Consider the following 22,788-nt stretch of genomic DNA (forward strand, 5'->3'; position numbering starts at 1 on the left):
CACCATGGTTCAGTATATAGTGGTATATATTAATTAGTCACATGACCCAAGCTGTCCATTGCCTTGATATTAATAGGGAGAGTTCCTCCCAGCATACTGAGCAGATCATTGCACAGATCAAGGCAGGATAGCATAGGTATTTTGTCCGGACGTAACTCTATAACCACAGTTGCCAACATTTGAGAAAAATTTCCAGGGACACTTTGAAGTACAGCTATCAATTACTTACCACACCCACTTCCCCGAAGCTCCGCCCACTCCACATAATTACTCTCCGCCTACTTATCAGATTATAGTGTCTTCTCAAAAAAGAGAGAATTACAGGAAATTAAAAACGGAATTTTAAACTTGAGGCCAAAGTAGCAGAGTTGGAATAATTCTCCCATTCAGCTGCACTACTTCTACCTAAAGTTTAAAATTCTCATTACAATTCCCTGCAATTCTAAAGTGTCAAATGTGCTCAGGTGTGAACATACAAAAAATAAAAATATAAATAAAGTGCAAAGTGTAAATAAGTACATTGCCGGGACAATGTAAATTACCCGGGACAGGCTCCTATTTGCAGAGACTGTCCCGGCAAAAACGGGACAGTTGGCAAGTATGTATGACTGTCTTTTGTTTTTAATTGATAGGTGTTTTTAGGGTATTTTTATGGTGCACAGTGTTAGTGTTTCTGAGTGACTGTATTTTTACAGTCCTCATTAAAATATTGAATTATCAACCCTTTTGTCCAGTTTTCCTGCCCAAATAACCGCTTGGTTGTCTACTGGGTGAATTTATACTTCTTTCAGTATTAACCGACTTCTTGTTTCTTTGTCTCTCCGCCAGACCCACTGATTGGCTCCCCTTCTAGCCAATCGGCGCGTGCGCCCCCAACTAACTGCTACACTAAACGAAGTATAGGTACGTTGTCTCGTGTAACAGAGCTGACCTGCCACAGTATAAGTACGACGGCTGGTCGGCGAGTGGTAAAAGAGAATGCATGATGAAAATAATTGCATCAAGTTTTTATATAGAATTGGTAATTCTTTGGATTTGATTTTATAAAACCGGAGAGTGAAAAATTTGGTGCAACTCTGCAAAGAAACCAATCATCTTCCAGGTATTTTGTCAAAGCTGAAGTTAGTAGCTGATTGGCTACCATGGACACCTGCACCAGATTTTGCACTCTCCAGTTTTAGTAAATCAAACCCATTGTGTTATAGGGGTTGTCGATTTTCTATAGGAGTAGAGAGTTCCCTAATGCCTGGTACACACAATGAGATTATCGGACGAATGATCGTCCGTTTTTTTTTTTTTTGCATGCTAATCTCTTAACGAAAAAATTAAGAGTTTACTAAATTTACAAAAGATTCTCTTACGACAGAATACAAATTTGGAAGTGATATAATATATTGTAGTGTATTTGTATGGTATTTTCCAATGACAACTAAACTGATTAAACGAAAATCGTACGATCTGATATCCTACGAGAGATTTTCGTGCTTGTCTGATCGGATAATATGGGATGAACTGCCATGATCGGCACTCGAAAGCAGCATACTAAAATTATCGGCGCTCGAAAGCACCATACTAAAATTATCACACGATTATCATGTACTCCTATTACCATACGATCGTTTTAAAAGCAGTATTTTTCGTATGATTTTCTGATCGTGTGTATGGGCCTTAACCACTTGCCACCCAGACCAATTCTGCCACTTCTCTCCTACATGTAGAAATCATCATTTTTTTGCTAACAAATTACTCAAAAACATATAGGGAATAAAATGGCGGTCATTGCAAATTTTTATGTCGCACGGTATTTGCGCAAAAAATTTTCAAACCCACTAAAGTTAGCAGAATTTTTTTTGCAGAATGTGAAAGATGATGTTAACATTTTGTTGGCGTTTACAAGTGCCTAGGCCGGACATGACGTCATAACTTCGCGCCCAGCCTCCAAAGGTCATAGAGATCACCAGGGACCATCTGGTCCTCGGTCAGCTCTATGGAAAACAGCCGCCACTGGCCTGGAGGGGCTGGGGGTGATGTCCCCTTATTATTTTTACATTGCAGGAAATCGCCGGCAGAAAAGATATCTGAATGATGCCTGCAGCTGCACCCATCATTCAGATATCCCCACTCAAAGTCCACAACATCAAATGACATTGTTGGGCAGAAAGTGGTTAATATCTATGACTGAATAACTGACCTAAACAATGCTTCACCTTATTTGCTAGAAGAGCATCATTAAATGGCAGCCTGTGGTCCGAACAGGGACCGAGCGACGCTCCTGCCTAGACCGCCAGTTTAGTGCCAAATGTAAGCAGTCATTGGTCTGCTAGGACTGTGGGTTTCCCAGCAACCAGTAATGTCATGTGTGTGCGCCCTAACTCCTGCTCCTGAATGTGGCTTTCAATCCTGGCCAGGCCAGGAATTGGGGCGTGACGTTACGTGCGCACCTTGCCCCCCTGCTGCTCGCGGCTCCAAGCTCTCCCTTCTTGCGGGGTATCTCTCGCAGCTTCTGCCCCCTGCAGCTTGCCAATTGTGCTGACTCCTGCCCTCAAGTATGTGGGGCACATTTTTTCCTAAGGTGATGTTGATGGGCATATTTTTTTTAATGTGCACACTGATGGGCACATTTTGTTGTGCCCATCAGATTGCCCTTACCATAAAATGTGCCCATCAGCATGCTACTTATTTTATAGTAAGGGACACTCTGGTGGGCACATTTTATGTTAGGGAGGAACACTGATGGGCACATATGTTAAGGGGGCACTCTGATGGGGACACCTGTTGTGATGGGGACACCTGATGAAAGGAGGCACTCCGATGGTGACAACTGATGTAAGTGGGCACTCCGATGGCGACACCTTATGTAAGTGGGCACTCTGATGGGGACACCTGATGTAAGGGGATACTCTGATGGTGGCAACTGACTTATGGGGTAGTCTGATGGGGGGCACCCCAAGTGATTAAATACTCTGGTAGGGGCACCTGATGTAAGGGGGAAAACTATTGGGGACTTTTACATTTACAGAGTATTACCAGAGTGTGTGGAGGAAACAGTAAGAGTGCGGCTTGCGTCAAAAAAAGGAAAGAAGATGCGTACAATCTTTCATGGCACAGACTTGTGATTCAGACCTTGGCCAGAAACCATTTATAGTTACCGGACCTCCTTGAATTTTAGTTCACTACCCCTGCTCTAGAAGCTGGAAATCACTGTGATCTCCACTAGCTTCTGGGTCCCATGCCGAGCGGCTGCCCTGCTGCACTGTAAACACAGGAGCTCGCTAGCTCTGCAAGGGAACCTTCAGAGAACACTTTGCATTTTTTTATTAATGAATGCAAAAGTGTTCTTTGATGGATTTCCAGCTTTCCACGGGTATCCCACAGGTATGACACATACATACTTAGTTACAGTAGTCCAGCTAGAACCATTCAATTTAAAATTGCCATACCTGGAATTCATCCTTAAAAGAGAAACTCCAGGCACATATTTACATTGGTCCAGCGTGGCCAATGCTCTTGGAAGCTGGGGATCACTAAAGTGAACAACCACTACTCCAATTATCTCCACTTGCTTTTGGGTCTTGTACTTGGCAGCCAGCCCGATGATGGTGAACACAGGAGGTCGGCCGAATGCGAAAACATTAATTGATTTTATGAGGTGGGGAGGCGGGGTCACGCTCTCCAGCTTGTCCAATCAGAGAATGCTCTGCATTTATTCAGAAAATGCAAAACATTCTTTGAATGCCACTCCTGCCGAGAAGCTGGCCTCCTGTGCTCAAGCAAAAGAACAAAGCAGCAGAGCGCAGGATTTAGTAAAATCAATGTGGCATCACCTTTTTAAAAATAGCACACTTACAAGAGAGATGCTCTATTTTAACCAGAGTAGCAATAGAGGGGGAGGCCGTGCCAAGATGATAAACTCATCAGCCGGTGAAACAGCAGCGGTGTATGGCGTCAGATCTGCCAGGCAGAGGGATCGTTGGTAGCATCTATGGCACACTGACAGAGGGCAAAGCAATGTCACAAGATGGGCAGGCTGCTACGCATTTCAGGGGCAAGGCCACCTTTGTCAAGCCAGCCCAAAAGGAGAAAAGCCGGCTTTTAAGCGCCCGCCGCGGCTCGTTCACTAAGCAGTCAGTGCGTGTGACCGGCGAAGCCGATGTCCGCCGTCACTCGGCGATCGTCGGTAGAGCGGAAGAAAGGCAGGCGGCTAATGTAAACAAGCCGCCTGTCATTCTCCCCTGTGTAAAAATGGAGATCAGACGGTTCTACTATGTAGAACCGTTGATCTCTGTTTTTACAATAGTAGACATGTCCCATCACAGTTACAAACATGCCCCTAGGACACACTTAACCCCTCCCACTCCAATACAGTTAACCACTTCCCTGCTAGTGTCATTTTTACAGTAACAGTGCATATGTATAGCACTGATTACTGCAGTAATGTCACTGGTAGCCCCAAAAGTGTAAAAAATGTCAGTTAAGGGTCCGATCTGTCCACCGCAATGTCGCAGTCCCGCAAAAAAAGAAATCTCAGATTGCCGCCATTACTCGTTAAAAAAAAAAAAAAAAAACACCAAAAATGACATAAATCTTTCCCTTTGTTAGTAAACTCGATAACTTTTGCGCAAACCAATCAAAATACGCTTTTCCGATTTTTTTTACCAAACATAGGTAGCATAAAACAAATTGACCGAAAATGTTAAAAAATTGATTTTTTACATTTTTTTTGGGGAATTTCATATAAAAAAATGTGAAAAATATTGTTATTTTTGCAAAATTTATGCTCTTTTTTTGTTTATAGTGCATGATCAAAAAAAAAAAAAATCGCACAGGTGATCAAATACCACCAAAAGAAAGCTCTGTTTGTGGGGAAAAACAGGACGTCAAATTCGTTTAGGTACAGCGTCGCACGACCGCGCAATTGTCCGTTAAAATCACACAGTAAAAAAAAAAAAAAAATCGCAAAAAAACCCCTGGTCAGGAAGGGGGTAATCTTCTGGGGCTTAAGTGGTTAAATGAATGACCTGAATTAACTATTTTACAAACCTAATTAAAAAGGATACATAGACCACTAAAGAAATATAAAATGGTAAGATAATTCATACAATGCTGGGTAAATGATTATAACTAAGGCCACTAAAGAGGTACAGCAAGTACAATGTAAGCTGCCTAGCCAGATTTAAAACAACCAAATGGATGGATATATCTATATATATCTATATATAAAATCCTCAGTACGATTATGATTTACTCATTTAGGATGGATCATGCAAAGTCTCCTCTGCAATAAAATACAGCTATCTGCTTGCTTGCTGTCTTCTCTGGCGATGTGCAGCTCAGCTTACATTGCCGGCACTGTCCCTGCATATGCATAAGAGTGATGTCATTCCACGCTGGCCAATGAAGACGGCCAAAGACTGGCAAACAGGAGAAGATGTCGGCACTGGTAAGGGATGGGAGCCTTTGAAGGGAAGTTTAATATAGATCCCTTTAGTACCGCTTTAAAACACCAGTATATGTGGTAGACGGAAGGTTATAAAGGCCCTCACCCCCGTTTAGGGATAGCTGTTCCAGTTTGCTAGAACGCCTAATGCTGGGGGATCTTCCAGACACTCATTTGAGCTAAAGAAATGGCTTGGAGAAGCTACAAAAGGTCTTCAACATTACTATTAGCTGTACTATGACCTTGATAAATGAGAACCTTTGCAGACTTCTTGTAAATGTTTTAGCTGCAGATTTGTATCTAAAGCACAACCCTTAGGGACAAGATGATAAACAAAATAAAAATGGCCTAAAACTCTGAAAATAAAAGCTTGACAGTACAAAGTTGATGATTTGCTTTTTTTTTAATAATTTAAAAAAAGCAATAACAGCACACCCAACAACTTGTTTAACACTGCCTTTTTTGTTATAGAAAGTAATTTAATCTACCGGTACAATAAGATTTAAAGTCTATTGTCAGTTCAGAGACGACACTTTGAAAACTGTCACCAGGATTGTGTTTTTATAGCACTTTATAGTTCAATAATCTGGCGTTGAATCCAAAATAAAAAATATTTGCTCTATTAACTTTCCTAAACTTAATCTCAAAATCCAATTTTTAAGTAAGCAACATTTATTTTTTTATAGGATTTCTATTTGCCGCTTGATGAGGTTTGGCCTTGTGATGCGAAGGACAAAAATATTTATCTTCGCCAGCAGACAGGATATATTTATGCCAGGAGAAATCTATGTTTTTTAAAAGTAATCTTCAAGTTAATTACTAAAAAAAAAAGTAAGAAAAGCAGATGGCTGTAAATTTCCCAAATGTTGGTTGAAAACAAAAAAGTTTAGACTAATGGCTGGAATACACGGGCCGAATATCGCCCGACCGTTTGACCGCCAACCATCGAAACAGTGCATGCGTGATGATGTTCTACAGATTTTAAATGAACGACCTTAACACCAACGTATAGAATATCGTTCCTTCGCAAACGAGACGACAGAATTTTTCGGTTTTTTCAAACGGGATTTTTCGTTCACAATATCGATATCGGTCACGGATGGCTGGGCATTAACGAGAAGAATATCGGCCGATTCTTCGCTGAATGGAAATTTTCGGCCGATTTATCGTGTATTCCGGCCATAAGTTTCTGACAGTTTACAAGAACAGTCAGACTGGTGGGCCTCTGGCTGGGTTTCGCCTTTAAAAGCTTAGTGAAGGACCCAAGCCTACTTTAGTACTTTAAGGGCCCATTCACACTAGTTCGCTGCAGTAACATACATTGCGTGTGTTGTGGTTCCATTCATGGTGTTTGGCGTCCCAATGCGCCTGTGTTGCAGTACATCGCAACATGAAGGACCGCACTACAGGGAAGATTTCTGCTCCACTGTTGTGCATTAGCAGCACACTGAAATGAAAGGCACGCTTTAACGCAACATATGTGAACGCAAGACATAATGCCAATTAATTAAATGCACTGCAGTGGACTGCCCTGGTATGAATGGGTCCAGCGGCAGGACATGGGGGGGGCGTGTCTGTCACTGCATAAAGTTTTTGCTTGCAAGGGATCCGTGGTGTGCAGCTTCACTATTTTCATAGGCAAACTGTGTGAGAGGTGAGGTTGCATGGATGAAGGGTGTAAGAGGTTTTCAAGAGAGTTTGACCGATTATCAGCAAAGCCGATATATCGAGGGCCGATCTGCACTTTCCCTGATATATCGGAATCAAGGTGGCCGATATTACGGATATTGCGGAATCTGCTTGTACCGGAGCGATGGCTGCAGCTACCGGCATCACCCCAGTACCGGCGTCCATAGCCGATGGTCGGCTGTCTTGTAATGACAACCTATGCGGCTGAGAAGCTGCTCGGCTGTCATTACAAGGAGCGATAGGGGATGCCCCCCCCTCCCGCCACCTTCCGCAGCTTGCTTGGGGCTCACGTCCCACCGGGAGACCCGGGCGACCAGCTGGTACAGCAGCCGAAGACCCAATCAAAGCTGCATTCAGCTCTGATCGGGTCTCCATGCAAAAACCCGGAAATTATGTCATGACGTCACTTCTCGGTACTCGGCGCCAGATTAAAAAAAATGACAGCATTCAAAACAGCCAAACTTGGGGTTTTGAATGCTTTTAACCACTTCAATACAGGGCACTTTCACCCCCTTCCTGCCCAGGCCAATTTTCAGCTTTTGAATTACAATTGCGCAGTCATGCAACACTGTACCTAAACCAAATTTATGTCATTTTTTCCCACAAATAGAGCTTTCTTTTGGTGGTATTTGATCACCACAAGGTTTTTTCTTTTTTGATAAACAAATAAAAAAATAGAAAAGTTTGAAAAAAAAAAAAAAGTTTTTAGTTTATGTTATACAATTTTGTAAATAGATATGTTTTTTTCTGCACTGATGAGCACTGATGAGGCTGCACTGACAGGCACTAATATGCGGCACTGATATGTGGCACTGATAGGTAGCACTGATATGCAGCATTGGTGGGCACTGGTAGGCGGCACTGATGGACACTGATAGGTGGCAATGATGGGCGGTCCTGATCAGCACTGGTGGGTGGCACTGATAGGTGGCACTGGTGGGCAATAATGGGCAATGGTGGGCGGCACTGATAGATGGCAATGATGGGCACTGGTGGGCAGCACTGATGGGGAGGGCACTGGCGGGTAGCACTGATGGGGAGGGCACTGGCGGGCTCCCTGAGCCCTGATTGCCATCCCACCGGCTCTTCCTGTGTACTATGTGACCAGCTGTGATTGGACACAGCTGGTCACAAGGTAAAGAGTCAACGTCAGTAGGCTCTTTACCGAGATCAGAGATGTGGTGTGTCAGAGTGAGGGCGCGCAGAGCGCATTATCCTGCCGCTGTCATATGACGTCCGGTCAGGATAATGCAACCACTTTCCTGCTGTCAATCCCTTACAGGGCGGGCGGGAAGTGGTTAAGTGCAGAGGAGGGGTTTGGGGTCTTTTAGACCCCCAGATCCCTGCACAAGAGTACCTGTCAAATAAAAAAAAAAAAAATGTACGAAAATATCGGCGCATATCGGCCGATACCGATATGCATTGACCAAAATATCTGTATCGGCAACGAAAAACCGATATCGGTCGATCACTAGTTTCCAGGATACAAAGAAAGGTCCTACTGGTAGTGTGCAAGGTTGTCAGCTCCCTCCGGTCCCCATACATTCCCATTATGATGGGCTGACTCAATAGCCAATAGAAATGTGTGGAAAGTGGGTAGCGGAGAGGAAGCTTAGGTACTGCCAGGATGTGTGGGCAAAGAATGTTAGCTCTTCCGCCTAGCAGCACTAGGGTCATATGTTTGAATCCCAAAGATGGAGTTTACAGGCTCTCCCTGATGGGATATTGATCTCTTTGAATATTGATTTTCTGCAGAATTTATTCATTTACAGGTATTTGCAATGCTTATGAAATTAAAGGTGGAGAACTACATTAAGGTTTAAAGATGTTGTATTCAGGAAACGGCTTGCATAGAAAATGGAGAAATTGCTGGCTTAGTTTAACCACAAGTATTTGAAGTATTATTAGGAACAGAAAACAATCAGTTTGGGAAGTACATTTGACGGTAGGGTTTCAGGTAATGTGTTCACATAGGGTGGTGGATTTTGAGGAGATAAACAAGCGCATCCCAATTAGCTGAATGTGTCCAAATTTAGGAATTTATCATAGATAGATGACACCCCCCATATCATATGATATCCTGAAATGTATATCCTGTATTGTAACTCTTTAAAAGATCAGAAAAGAGGAAATAAAGTGGAGTGCTGTACCGATCTTAATTGTAATGTAATCTGTAATAGTAGAAATAGAAGCTAATATTCCCTGTGCCTACAGAAAAAATAGTCCCTGTGTCAAGAGACCGGGGAAGGAAAGAAGCTATTTCTGTGCATATTGGGTACAAAATTTTAATAATTTTATTGATATTAAAAATTGAATTCCTAATAAAAGTGTTTTCTGGGGTTTACGTTTCCCTCAACGGGAAATACACAGAACCACTTCCACAGTGCATGTCTAGCATGCTAACATAGGACGAAAAACAATGACAACATAAAACAAAATATCAAGAAACGTCTGGACGCCAAGTATTCTAACACACAGGATACTACCACGGCTAATCAGGGTTCTCCCTGTGCCTGCACGGATTTCCTCTGAGTACTCTGGTTTCCTCCCACACTTCAAAGACATGCTGGTAGGTTAAAGTGGTTGTAAAGGCACAAGGTTTTTTTTACCTTCATCTGTGTGCAGCAGCGCCCCCCCCCCCCCAATAGTTAACTGAGCCACCTCTTGATCTAGCGATGTCCCCGACAGCCTTGCCGCTCCGGGGACTTGCACTCCTGATTGACTATTAACAGCAGTCAATAACAGCCAGTGAGCCAATCAGGAGACGGAGGGGGAAAGGGTGAACCTCAGCTCCATGTGTGAATGGACACACAGAGCAGCGGCTCCGCTTGGTGCCACCATAGCAAGCTGCTTGTTGTGGGGGCACCTGAGAGGAGGGAGGGGCCAGGAGTGCCGTGTGGGACCTGAGAAGAGGAGGATCTGGGCAACTCTGTGCAAAACCAACTGCACAGAGCAGGTAAATATAACATGTTAATTATTTTATTCAAAAAATCTTTACAACCCAGTTTAATTAGCTCCTGTCTAAATTGGTCCTAGTATGTGTGTGTATGAGTTAGGGACCATAGATTGTAAGCTCCTTGAGCGCAGGAACTGATGTGAAGTTATAATATACATGCAAAGCACTGCGTAAATTGACATAAGTACCTGTAGTAAATAAAATAAAATAAAATGAAACGAAAGCTTTGCCTTATCAGAACAGCATGGCATTTGGGTTGACCATAGGCTATGAATGCTGATGCAGGTATATGCAGGTACCTTTGGTACTTGAATTCTCAACTACCTAAAAATATAAGGGTTCGGTTGAGCGCAGGGAGGAAAAGTTAAGGTCAAAGAGGCCAACAGGAATTATAAACACAATACTTGCAGGTGGCACAAGTCTGATTAAATGCGCACGGGACATCCCTGAAGACGATCCGTGCAATGTTCCAGGCACAGTCTGATCGCTCAGAGTTCCAAGACATTGATCGGCAGTCTGGACTCCCCTGAGCAGAATTTTTGCCGAGGACATCTCACCAGCCAGACAGGCTGGCATCCGTGGTGACCACTGTCCAATACAAGGGGAGGAAGGATTTACCCAGCCCAGTGCAGGAGAAGGAAGCCACCATATTAGAGACTCTTTCCTTCCCCGGCTCAGCCGGATCTGATTGTCCAGAGTCTGCGGATTCTTGTCCCATTTGCCCAGAATCTCCCTTTGCAGGGACCTCCTATGGAACTGTGCAAACAGAAATACCTTGAAAATAGGCACCATCATGCTCAGCACACGCATGCAAGTCCAGAGGAATGACCATCTGCTGGACAGCAGGAGACGAATTGCAGCCTGCAATTTCTGGAGTTTGTCCAGAGGAAGGAGCACTCTGGCTAAGGCCAAGTCCAGAGTCAGACCCACATAGGCCAGCTTTGTGGATGGAACCAGAGCAGACTTCTGAAAATTTTAAATCCAGCCGAACTCTCACAGAGTTCATATGGTGATCTTCAGGTTTTCCACCAGAGAATGAGGAGACTGCTCACAAAAGAGGTTGTCCAAGTAGCCCAGTACCGCAATCCCCTATTGGCGTAACAATGCTAGCGTCGGGGCTAACACTTTAAACAGGTAACCTGGAGAAATAATTAAAGTGTTGCCTATGGGGATTTTTAGGTACCAAAGTTTGTCGCCATTCCACGAGGGTGCACAATTTTCAAGCATGACATGTTGGGTATCCATTTAATCAGGGTAACATTATCTTTCACATTATAGAAAAGACTGGGCTAACTTTACTGTTCATATTTTTTAATTTAAAAAAAAGTTTATTTTTTTTTTTTTTTAAATTGCGTTTGTAAGACCACTGTGCAAATACGGTGTGATATAAAATAGTGCAATGATCTCCATTTTATTCTCTAGGGTCTCTGCTAAAATATATATATATATATATATATATATATAATGTTTTGGGGTTCTAAGTAATTTTTTAGCAAATAAAAATGATTTTAACAACAAGTCTCAGAAAAAGGCCCGGTCCAGAAGTGGTTAAATATATGTATATTTATTTATACAAGGTTTCATGGAGGGCGTTTTACCTGCAGTTTGCTGCTTTAATGCTAATTTGTTGCTGTTACTTACATTTTCAAATCAATGTTTCCTTTGATGATTTCCATTTTAATTGGCTATCACACCGCTGTAGATGTAAAACATGTCATCATTGTCACGCTTTGTCTGCATGTCAACATGTGATTGTTTAGCCATTTGCAGTGAGAATGCCTCTATCCCTTTTATCCATAGATTATAGATGATTACTATGCATATAAGACAAACACGGGTTGATGGGAATGATTTCCCCGGGGTTAGCGCGTGTCCGGGCTTTGTCTTTTATTGGTCAGATGAATTATTTATCGAAAACAGCTCAGTTCATTTACAGTGTGCAGCTTTAATATCTTTCCCAGAGCCAATATTAACTTCAGCAGTAATAACTCCCGCTGCTCAATAATCGTTTGCATAGTAAATGTTATTCCTCCTGGTTTTGTTTTGTGATTTATTGTGATTTATTTTCATCCACGTTATCCGTCAGACTTCACCTATTTTATTACATCTTCTTTCTGTGACTGCATATTTGTCACCTGATGCATTTTAATAGAGACTCCATTAAGTGCTATTTGTATGGTAAAGTCTATCATTTGGTAAAAATGGAACCCCCTCCCATCCACCTTCCCTCCTGTAGTTACCCAATCAGACTTTTTTCTTTTTTATGCTAAGTCCGCTGTCCTTGCCTCAGCGTAAGCTGTTTCTAGGTGCAGGGGACTGGTAACCCATTGCCGGGATGCCTGGTATGGCTAGGCATTTTTTGCCGACATCGTCTTCTAGATCCTAAGAGAACCCTGTTGCTGGACAACCAATAGGAAGTGTCTGTCAAGCAGGCAGCGATGTGGATACTCAAACTCCATCTCTTGTACACACAAGAAGAGAACCTCAGGGCCAGGACATCATGTGTTTTGAGAGGGTGTAAAAGGGCATTTTGATTGGGTTTTTCTATTTTTGCCATTGAAGTGATTCAAGTAGCTTTTTTTTTTTTTTTTGAAAGGTGTTTATTTATGAATTTTTAACCAACAACATAAAATACAAGTACATCCAATGCCAATAAGAAAAATATAGATATAACAGGCAATGAAAATACATTAGGTCAATGGAAGGCACTGCTGAATAACATGACAAGAAGGCCAACAGGGCCCGGGGGGGGGGGGGGGGGAATGGGAGGAAAGGGGGGGGGGCTTCAAGCGTATATTTCCCCAAAATGTCAAACAGCAGCTGTGTAACACACCCAGCAGAACACCATAAGGGAGCCCCACCCTGGGATGAATAAGGGAGTGGGAAAACCAGGAACTGAACAAGACTACCAACACAAACAAGGACACACACCCACATACACCCCAACACTCACACAACCACGCACACACACCTCCCTCTATCCTCAAGTACCTACCCCCGCGGGGGGAGGGAGCAGGTAATACACAACATATTAACCAGATAATCCCTCAGTACACCTGGGACCACAACAGTCTCAGTCAGCAGTCGAGCTCGAGGGCAGAGGGACATCTGCCCAGAATGAATCCTCCACATCAAGCCAAGGCTGCCAAATTTTAGTAAACTTATCAGGACACCCTCTACTCTTAGAGAAAAGTTTATAAAGTGGTACATCACCTCGTACTAAAACATAGAATTGTTGCATGGTAGGAGGTTCAACACTTTTCCAATGTAGTAAAATAAGCTTCCTGGCATAGAACAGTAGGATACGGAGCAAGATCCTAGGATGCACACGGTGTATGATATCATTCAACACACTCAACAGGCCCACCTCAGGCGTGTGTGGGACCGGTAAATGTAATTTACCATTAAAGATAGCGAAAATAGATTTCCAGTAGCCGTTAATATGGGGGCAGGACCAAAACATGTGAAGGAGATCTGCTGCAAGACAGCCACACCTAGAACAATTCAAGTAGCTTTAAATTGGAATATTGTAACCCATTATTAGAATACATTCCAATGAAAGCAAACTTGAAGTGACTTGTCAAATGAGGCCACTCCAAAACACGTCTTAATGGCAACTTGCTGACGTCTGTGTTTCCTCCCTACCGGCTTTCCTTTCGGCTTTGTACCAACTGTGCGCGGTGCCGGCTGGACCCAAGCGCATGTGCAGTATGATAGACATGCTGGGCTGAGCCATGGAGGCCTGAAGTTTATGCTGCCAAGACATCAGTCAGTCAGCCAGCCAGCCAGCTGGATAGTAATCCTACCTCCATATGGATCTTACGGTGGCAACCCAGGAGAGCTGCCAGAAGACTTATGTGCCATTTCCACTTCGTACCAAATGTGAGTGTATTGGTTAGAGTTTTTTATCCTTTTTTGTATTTTTTTTTTTTTCCAATAAAGTTTTGTCACACTAGGGCAGATGTGTGTTTTTTTTGGTTGAGGTGAACCTGAACTGGCCTAAAATGTTATAAATCGAATAATACTGCTAAAGTTCAGAAGTAGGGACAGGGTACCTGTTAAAAACAAGTACCCCCTCCCATGCCCCCCCCAAGGGTGCCAAATGTAGCACCGGAGCCTGTATCTCAATATCATGGAGTCTGTCTGGGATTACATTGAATGACAAAAGGATTTGGAGGCAGCCTACATCCACAGAGGATATGTTGTTAATTCTCCAAGATGTTTGGAACAACCTTACCTGCCGAGTTCCTTCAAAAACTGTGTGCAAGTCTACCTAGAAGAATTGATGCTGGTTTGAAACCAAAGGGTGATCACACCAAATATTGATTTGTTTTTAATTTTTCTTCTGTTTGCTCACTTTGCATTTTTTTAATTGATGAAGTTAACCACTTCTGGACTGGAAGGATTTGCCCCCTTATTGATCAAACCAAATTTTTTGCGATTCGGCACTGCGTTATTTTTAACGGACAATTTCGCGGTCGTGCGACGCTGTACCTAAATAAAATTGATGTCTTTTTTTTTCCACAAATAGAGATTTCTTTTGGTGGTATTTGATCACCTGTGCGATTTTTATTTTTTGCGCTTTATACGAAAAAAAGCTACAATTCTGAAAACAAAAATATATTTTATATTTTTCAAATTCCGCTTTATAACATTCCCAAAAGAAAAATTAAAAAATATTTTTTTTTTTAACATTTTAGGCCAATTTTTTTTCTGCTACATATTTTTTGATGACACTCATCTCCCAGGAGTCAATGCAAAGCAGGAAATGAGGTCGGCGGCTGCGGCCGTATAAGGAGGAAGTGGGAGGAATGGAAATTATTTTTCATTAAAAATAAAGTAAGGGAACATAAAAAAAAAAATAGCCAAATCGAGTTTAGAAAGGGATATAGGTATGCATGATGTAAAGATGAAAATGTGGCTGGAACTCCGCTTTAAAGCACCCCACAAATGATCAGACGTGTGAAGTCCCTCACCAGCAACTTCTCCCTGGCTTCTTACAAGTTCTTGGCCATTTTGACTGGCCAGTACCTGATTAAGTAGCATGTATATGAAAGTTAATTCATACCTGCACACAGGTACCATGTCAAGAATGTACCTTGAGTCTATATTGTAAAGAAGACTGCAAACAGGCAGGTAAGTTTATTTTATCGCCGAAAATACTTTATCCTGTGGTAAATAGCTTACCTGGTTGCAGGGCCTTTACCTTTAATTCCGCTTTAAAAGCATTTTTACTTGACTGTAATTGGACTTGAATGTGTCCATCCAGTCTATTATATCAACCAGTAAACACACAACAAGAACAAAAGCAACATACATTTACCTCTAATTGCACAATTACGTCTAATACTAATCACATCAGACCAACAATGCTTAATAAGTGTCTTACCTCAATTTGCTCCAAAGTGTCTTGCAGTTTTGAATTCAGTTCACTGCAAAATAAATACATGAAAAAACATTAACACAGAAGCACAAAAACACAGACAATGCAATATGTCACCAGTACTGGCTAATGACTGTAGAGAAATGGATAAAGTGGTGGGAGGTAGGGGAAAAATAGAAAAAATGACATACATGATGTAGTCTGTTAGTAGCATTACCACAGCAGTTTTTGTATTTTCAAGTCCCCCAGTAATAATAGTTTTATCACCTATTGACCTTGTCAGTAGCATCTGTTATTTTTCCATCTCTTAACAGGGTGAAAAAGGAGCCAGGTGCTGAGATAATGTATATCCAAGCATGACACATCATCAATGCCTGCCCAATGGACAAATCAAGAAGACAGTGGACCCCGGAGAAGAGGATCTTACACTGCTGGGGATGAAGTCAGTACTGGGAGCTTATGGCACTTTTCCACTGCAAGTACCGGCTCGGCTCTACTCGGCCCTGCTTGGCTCGGTTTGCATTTCCACTGCTGGTACCGCATGGTACGGCGTTGGAACCGATCGGTACGGTTTGGTATGGTTTGCTTTTCCACTAAAGTAGTACTAAGGTTAAGTGGGTGGGATAACAACGATTCTCTGACCAATCAGTGGCTAGTAGTGACTGCAGGCAAAGGATTGTGGGATATGGTACCGGTATGGTACCTCTTGGAACCACAATGGAGGTGGTACTGTTTTAGAGAGCCGTACTGTTCGGTTCTATGTAGTGGAAAAGCGCCGCCGTACCGTACTGTACCGAACCGTTCCTACACCGTACCATGCGGTACCAGCAGTGGAAAAGCACAAAAGCGAGCCGAACCGTTCGGTTCCATGCAGTGGAAAAGCGCCATTAGACCTTACATCAATGGAGAAGAATCCCCCCCCCCAATAACAGTTTTATTACTTGTTGATAGATATGTTATTTTTTTCACATCCTTTAACAGGGTGACAACACTATTCGTTCTGCAAACCTATAGTATAGCAGTGTTGTCAACGTGGACAGGGTGGTCTTACTCTAGGTTCACATCTGTGCAGGCGATTCCTGTTGCAGGTGCAACCACCAGCACAGAAAAACAAACTGGATGCGTGTGGGTGTGATTAAAGTGGTTGTTACCAAAACCATGGAATTCACTGTCAAACCCTTTATTACATCTAGGCATACCACACTGTATAGGTGCTTTATGCAAACTAAGCTTGTAAATATCTTTTACAGATATCTTCAGGATGGTCACATGACTCTCGGGCGGTCTACTACTCCGATCCCCGGACTATAGAGGGAGTGGCCGAGATCTCCCTCTGACGTCAGCCGGGGAGGTCAAGTGGCTGCTCAGCCCCTCGGCCGGGAGTCACGTGATCGGCCTGAAGATAGCTGTAAAAAAGGTATTTAACAAGGTATTTAACCGCTTCAATACAGGGCACTTTCACCCCCTTCCTGCCCAGGCCAATTTTCAGCTTTTAGCGCTTTTGCATTTTGAATGACAATTGCGCGGTCATGGAACACTGTACCAAAACCAAATTTATGTCATTTTCCCCCCACAAATAGAGCTTTCTTTTGGTGATATTTGATTACCACAAGGTTTTTTCTTTTTTGCTAAACAAATAAAAAAAAGACGGAAAAGTTTGAAAAAAAAATGTTTTGTTTATGTTATACAATTTTGTAAATAAATATGTTTTTTCCTGGACTGATGAGGCTGCACTGACAGGCACTGATGAGGAGGCACTGATAGGGGGGCACTGATAGGCGGAACTGATAGGCACTGATATGTATCACTCATAGGTAGCACTGATATGCAGCATTGGTGGGGACTGATAGGCTGCACTGCTGGACACTGATAGGCAGCATTGATGGGCACTGATAGGTGGCACTGATGGGCACTGATAGGCGTCACTGGTGGGCAATAATGGGCACTGGTGGGCTGCACTGATAGATGGCAATGATGGATGCAGAGCCCCCCCCCCCCCCGCCAGGGGAGCCGCAGATCGGCTCTCCTTTATTCATGCCCGTCAGGCACGTACTGAGGAAAGCCGATCAATGGCTCTTCCTGTGTACTATGTGACCAGCCGTGATTGGACACGGCTGGTCACATGGTAAAGAGCCTACATTAGTAGGCTCTTTACCGAGATCAGAGATGCGGGGAGTCAAGACTGACACGTTGCATCACCGGGGGCGCGCAGAGCGCATTATCCTGCCACAACCACATTACCGCCGTCAATCGCCTATAGGGCGGGCGGGAAGTGGTTAAAAGCTTTGTCTTATTAAAACACTTATACAGTGTGGTATTCCTAGATATAGTAGAGGGGCTGGCAATGACAATTTGTAATATTTTATCTTTTACTAATAGCGGCAGGAGGCGTGGCGGAGACACAGACACCGACATGGAGCTGACAGAAAGGGAGGGAGGGGGCAAGGGGGACAGAGGAGAGCTGCAGATGACAAAGGCAGGCATGTGATCAGAGCTCAGCAGCCATAATTATCATGGTCAGGACACAGAGGGGGGGAAGTAAACTCCCATACATGAATTTTACCTATAGGTAAGCCTATAATAAGGCTTACATATTGGTACAGTAAACATCTACTAAACGTGCACAGTTTAGGAGATAATTTACTATACTTGCAGCCAGTGACATCACCGGCGCATGCGCTCTGAAAGAACGGCAACACAGGCCATTCCTTCAGAGTCCGGTACTGGAAACAGCGGCTCTGGTCACTCACACAGCCAGAGTCCGCGAACCCGAAAGGAGGATGGGTGAAGAAAGAAGCCCTGTCAGCAATGACAGGTATTGCAGTGCGTTGTTGACACGGCATTCATTTCATTTTCATTTCTCCCTCTGCTCCAAAAACGCTATAAAGAAGTTCATGAACTCAATCTTGGCACTAAGCCAGGAGCATTTGGCGTTGAGATTTTTGCTGCGATTGTGTGTTTTGTCGCTCAATAAATGTGGCAAAAATTGCACCACACATGGGGTGCCATTGTGAAATAATGGCATCGCAAATGCGTCCTGCGTTTTGCCACGATTCTGGAATCACGGGCAGAATCGCTGCAATTTCACCCACCTTTCAATTTCACCCACCTTTCAATCTTTGAAAACGTCATCTGTGACGAAACGTCGTCAGGGCACGGCGTACTGACGTCATCCGATCGTGACCAGAGAGTGCGGGCGAGCGAAGCCGTTCGGCCGGCGGCTGTATACAATTGCTCATTCCATCCTGGTTTCTGTGAGTGTTCTTGCTTTTATTTTTGGAATAAATTTTACTGTTTTACGCTATGGGAGCCTCTCTCTCTCTTTTTGAATGGTGAACATTGGGAACATCTGAGGATCAGTTGCTCGAGTCTGTTGCCGGACCCCCAACCAATTAATATCATACAAGCGTGGTTGATCTAAAGATCTGGTAAGAGGTGACCCCTACTGGTTCCTTTTCGGTACTGAATCTTGGTGTCTTATTGGAATCTGATTTTACACATTTTGATTTCGTTCACATGGTAAGAGGCTCATCTAGCTGGTGATGGTTCTACACCTATCTTTCATCATTGTTTTTTTCACTTTGGCACATCCATTATAGTCGTCTGGATCCAATGACCATTGAGTCTACCGCTCACGTGGGCCTGGATCTTCTATCAAGGTGACAAGATTCATTGAGCATCTGCTTTTCTCTTACCTGAATCTGGTAAGCCTATACCCTTAAGGGAGTCTGGTCCAGGATTACATCTAGGATTTTGTCATCATCATTTACTATTGGGACTTTATGGACTTTACATCTCCATTTATCACACTTAGCGCAACTTAATTTACAAATGTGTGAATGGAGCCTAACTGAACAGAATAACTAATTTACACACTTTTTGTTCGTGCTCTGCTAAGGTTTTTTTCAGTAGCTTTACAACAAAAGCAGCTGAAAATCTGTTCAGTAATTAAAAAAAAAAAAATCCTTTTTAGTTTGTTTCTTTATAATCTGGTTAAAATAGGAAATATTGCATCTTTATTTTATTTATTACAGGTACTTATATAGTGCCGTCAATTTACGCAGCGCTTTACTGATGATATATTGTACATTCGCCTATTTTCATTTTACATTTACCACCACCAGATATTGAGTGCAGTGTTGACAAACAGAACAGAGAAGTTGAGATTGAGCCCCAGGTTCACACTGCTGCCACCTGTCATGCGACTTTAAGAGTTCAAAGTCGCATGACAAGTTGTTGCCCTATTAACTGCAACTCCCTCACCGGGAGTTCAAGGCCCCGTTCTATTGATCGGGATCCAAAACATCAGATTCCAGGTCACCTGATCACGGTCAGTGTTGATCAATTAGACCTGTAAAGTGGGTTTATATACAGTATCGATCGACCGATATGTTTTTTTTTACCACCGATACCGATATTTTGGTCATCGGATATCGGTATCGGCCGATATTTTCGGACATTAAAACATTTCTTTTTTTTTAATGTCTACAGATACTGTGGTGGAGGGATCTGGGGGTCTAAAAGACCTCAAACCCCTCCTCTGCACTTGCCAAGTTCGGCTGTTTTGAATGCTGTAAGTTTTTTTAATTTGGTGCCGCCAGTACCCGGAAGTGATGTCATGTCATGACATCACTTCCGGGTACTCGGCGGCGCCGAATTCAAAGAAATGGAGACCAACAGGGGGAAGCATGAAGTGCTCTAGAATTTCCTGGTATAGGGCTGCGCTGACGTTGGACTTGATAAAACACAGTGGACAAACACCAGCTGATGACATGCCTCCCCAAATCATCACTGACTGTGGAAATTTCACACTGGACCTCATGCAACTTGGATTTTGTGCCTCTCCACTCTTCCTCCAGACTCTGGGACCTTCATTTCCAAATTAAATACAACATTTTCCAAAGTCAGTGATGATTTGGGGAGCCATGTCATCTGCCGGTGTTGGTCTGCTGTGCTTTATCAAGTCCAAAGTCAGCGCAGGCTTCCACCAGGAAATTCCAGATCATGCTTCCCTCTGCTGACCAGCTTTATGGAAATGCTGATTTCATTTTCCAGCAAAACTTGGCACCGCCCACACTGTAAAAATACCAATACCGGGTTTAATGATCATGGTATCACTGTGCTTGATTGGCCAGCAAACTCGCCTGACCTAAACCCCATAGAGCATCTGTGGGGTATTGTCAGGAGAAAGATGAGAGACACCAGACCCAACAATGCAGAGGAGCTGAAGGCTGCTATAAAAGCAATCTGGGCTTCGATAACACCTCAGCAGTGCCACAGGCTGATCACCTCCATGTCACGCCACATTGATGCAGTAATTCATGCAAAAGGAGCCCAGACCTTTGAGTGCATAATATACTGTACATGGACATACTTTTCAGTAAGCCAACGTTTCTCTATTAAAAACAATTTTTTTTTTTATTATTGATCTTATGTATTCTAATTTTCTGAGATACTGAATTTTGGGGTGTCACCAGCTATGCCATAATCCAAATTTTAAAAAAGAAATGCTTGAAATACATCACTGTGTGTGTGTGTGTAACACATCTATATAAAAATTATGAGTTTCACTTTTTGAATTGAATTACTGAAATCCTTTAACTTTATAATATTCAAATTTTTTGAGATGCATCTGTATCAGGGGAGTGTATACCTCTGGCTGTGGGGTGGGGAATTCCCCTGGCCACAAATTATTCGCCCGTATAGGTGACAGGTCCCTGGTGGGCTCAAAGGAGTAGGTTTAGAGAAGTAGTTTGAAGGTGTGCCAAGGTCACCCTAGTTAGAATTTGTGTCAGGGAGATTCATTTCTTGTTCCAGAGACAGTGCAGGAAGAAAGCAAGGTGATATCCTATCTTAGACAGCTGTCAGCAGAACAGGAACGTTTCCGCTCTTCTCCAGATCCTGAGACGTGTTGTAGCAAAGACAATGGTCTCCAGGACTAACAGTGAGGGTGAAACTCACCAACAGACGTTCCCCCTTGGGAGATTCACCTTCTCTATATGTCCTGGTGAGTACAGTCAGTGGGACAGGAATAGAGGGGAAACCTTCCAATAAGGGCACATGCTCCAGTGACAACTAGAAGAAGAGACATCGGACATTTGAAGAGACATCTCACTTTCTGTTTCACAAGACAGCAAATGAAAACACCAAAAGATAGAAAAAAAATAAAAACTTTTCAGAGTTATTGACTACTCCCTACTTTACACAAAATTGCTTTTGATGTACTTTTAAAAATGGTTTAAAATAAAAGAAACCATTGTACTATTTATTTTCCTTAAAGCGATACTAAAGTCTTTTTTTGTTTAAAAATAACAAACATCTGGGGAAACTTTTCGCCTCTGCCTAATACTACATTTCCTCCGTACCTTAATGACCGGGGAGGTAGACATTACCTCCAGAACTTTTTTTGAGAATCAATGTCTGCGTGGGGCGGAATCACGGGGGGGGGGGGGGTATATCGGCGCTCTACGCGCTTTTCAATGATCAAAATCACAAACTTTCATACCAACGGGCATGGGAAACAGATCTGGGAGAAACGATTGAGGAGGAGGACTGGACAACCTTGTCGACCTTGGTGCACAAAGGAATACTTAATACCTCCCTAGTGGAAGACAATTATAAGGTATTGTCTCGCTGGTACCTGGTTCCGTCCAAACTAGCAAAATTGTATCCTGGGGCCTCTTCCCTGTGTTTTAGGGGCTGTGGACAGGTTGGTGATATGCATCATGTCTGGTGGTCCTGCCCGAAGGTTCGGCGCTTTTGGATCCGGGTATTTAACCTGATTCACTCAGTGACGGGACAACACGTCCCCAGGGCCCCAGACATCTGCGTACCCTCATTTTTTTTATCCTCTTAGCTGCCAAAATAACCATAGCACGTTCCTGGAAGTCGCCAGTCCTCAATATTGTGATGGTTAAAAATAAAATATCCTGGATCATGGTCAATGAAAAATTGACTAGTATTCGTAGAGACACTCAGATAAAGTTTGAGAAAGTGTGGAACCCGTGGGTGGCTTATCTACAGGCTCCTTGACAGTGGGGAGGCATGCTATGTTTGCATTGGGGCTCGGACCGGGGGGGCTCTTACTTTTTTTTTTCTTTTCTTTCTCTTTCCATTTTTCCCTTTCTTTTCCTTTCCTCTCTATCCTATTAGCTTGGTTCTTTGATTAATTGGGACAACCCAAACCATTATGGACGGTCTCTTTATAGTTCATTTTCTCCCATGCTGTTCTGTTATGTGAGGAGTGCTGACGATCACCACTTTGAAACAATTTATTTGACACGAGATGTTATACATTGGGATCGCTGTGCATATGTATGGAAC

At 43.0% G+C, this 22,788-nt stretch overlaps 1 protein-coding gene across 1 annotated transcript in view; it reads right to left on the reverse strand.

The window, feature by feature from the left end:
* VPS50 (VPS50 subunit of EARP/GARPII complex) overlaps positions 1-22,788 on the reverse strand; it is a 428,941-nt gene that overhangs the window by 218,036 nt on the left and 188,117 nt on the right. Inside the window, exon 10 of the mRNA XM_082258038.1 lies at positions 15,472-15,514. Within this exon, the coding sequence (XP_082114164.1) occupies positions 15,472-15,514 (43 nt within the window). The remainder of the gene's footprint in view (positions 1-15,471; positions 15,515-22,788) is intronic.

This window comes from Pelophylax lessonae, assembly GCF_965119305.1.
Source record: "Pelophylax lessonae genome assembly, chromosome: 5".
NCBI lineage: Eukaryota > Metazoa > Chordata > Amphibia > Anura > Ranidae > Pelophylax > Pelophylax lessonae.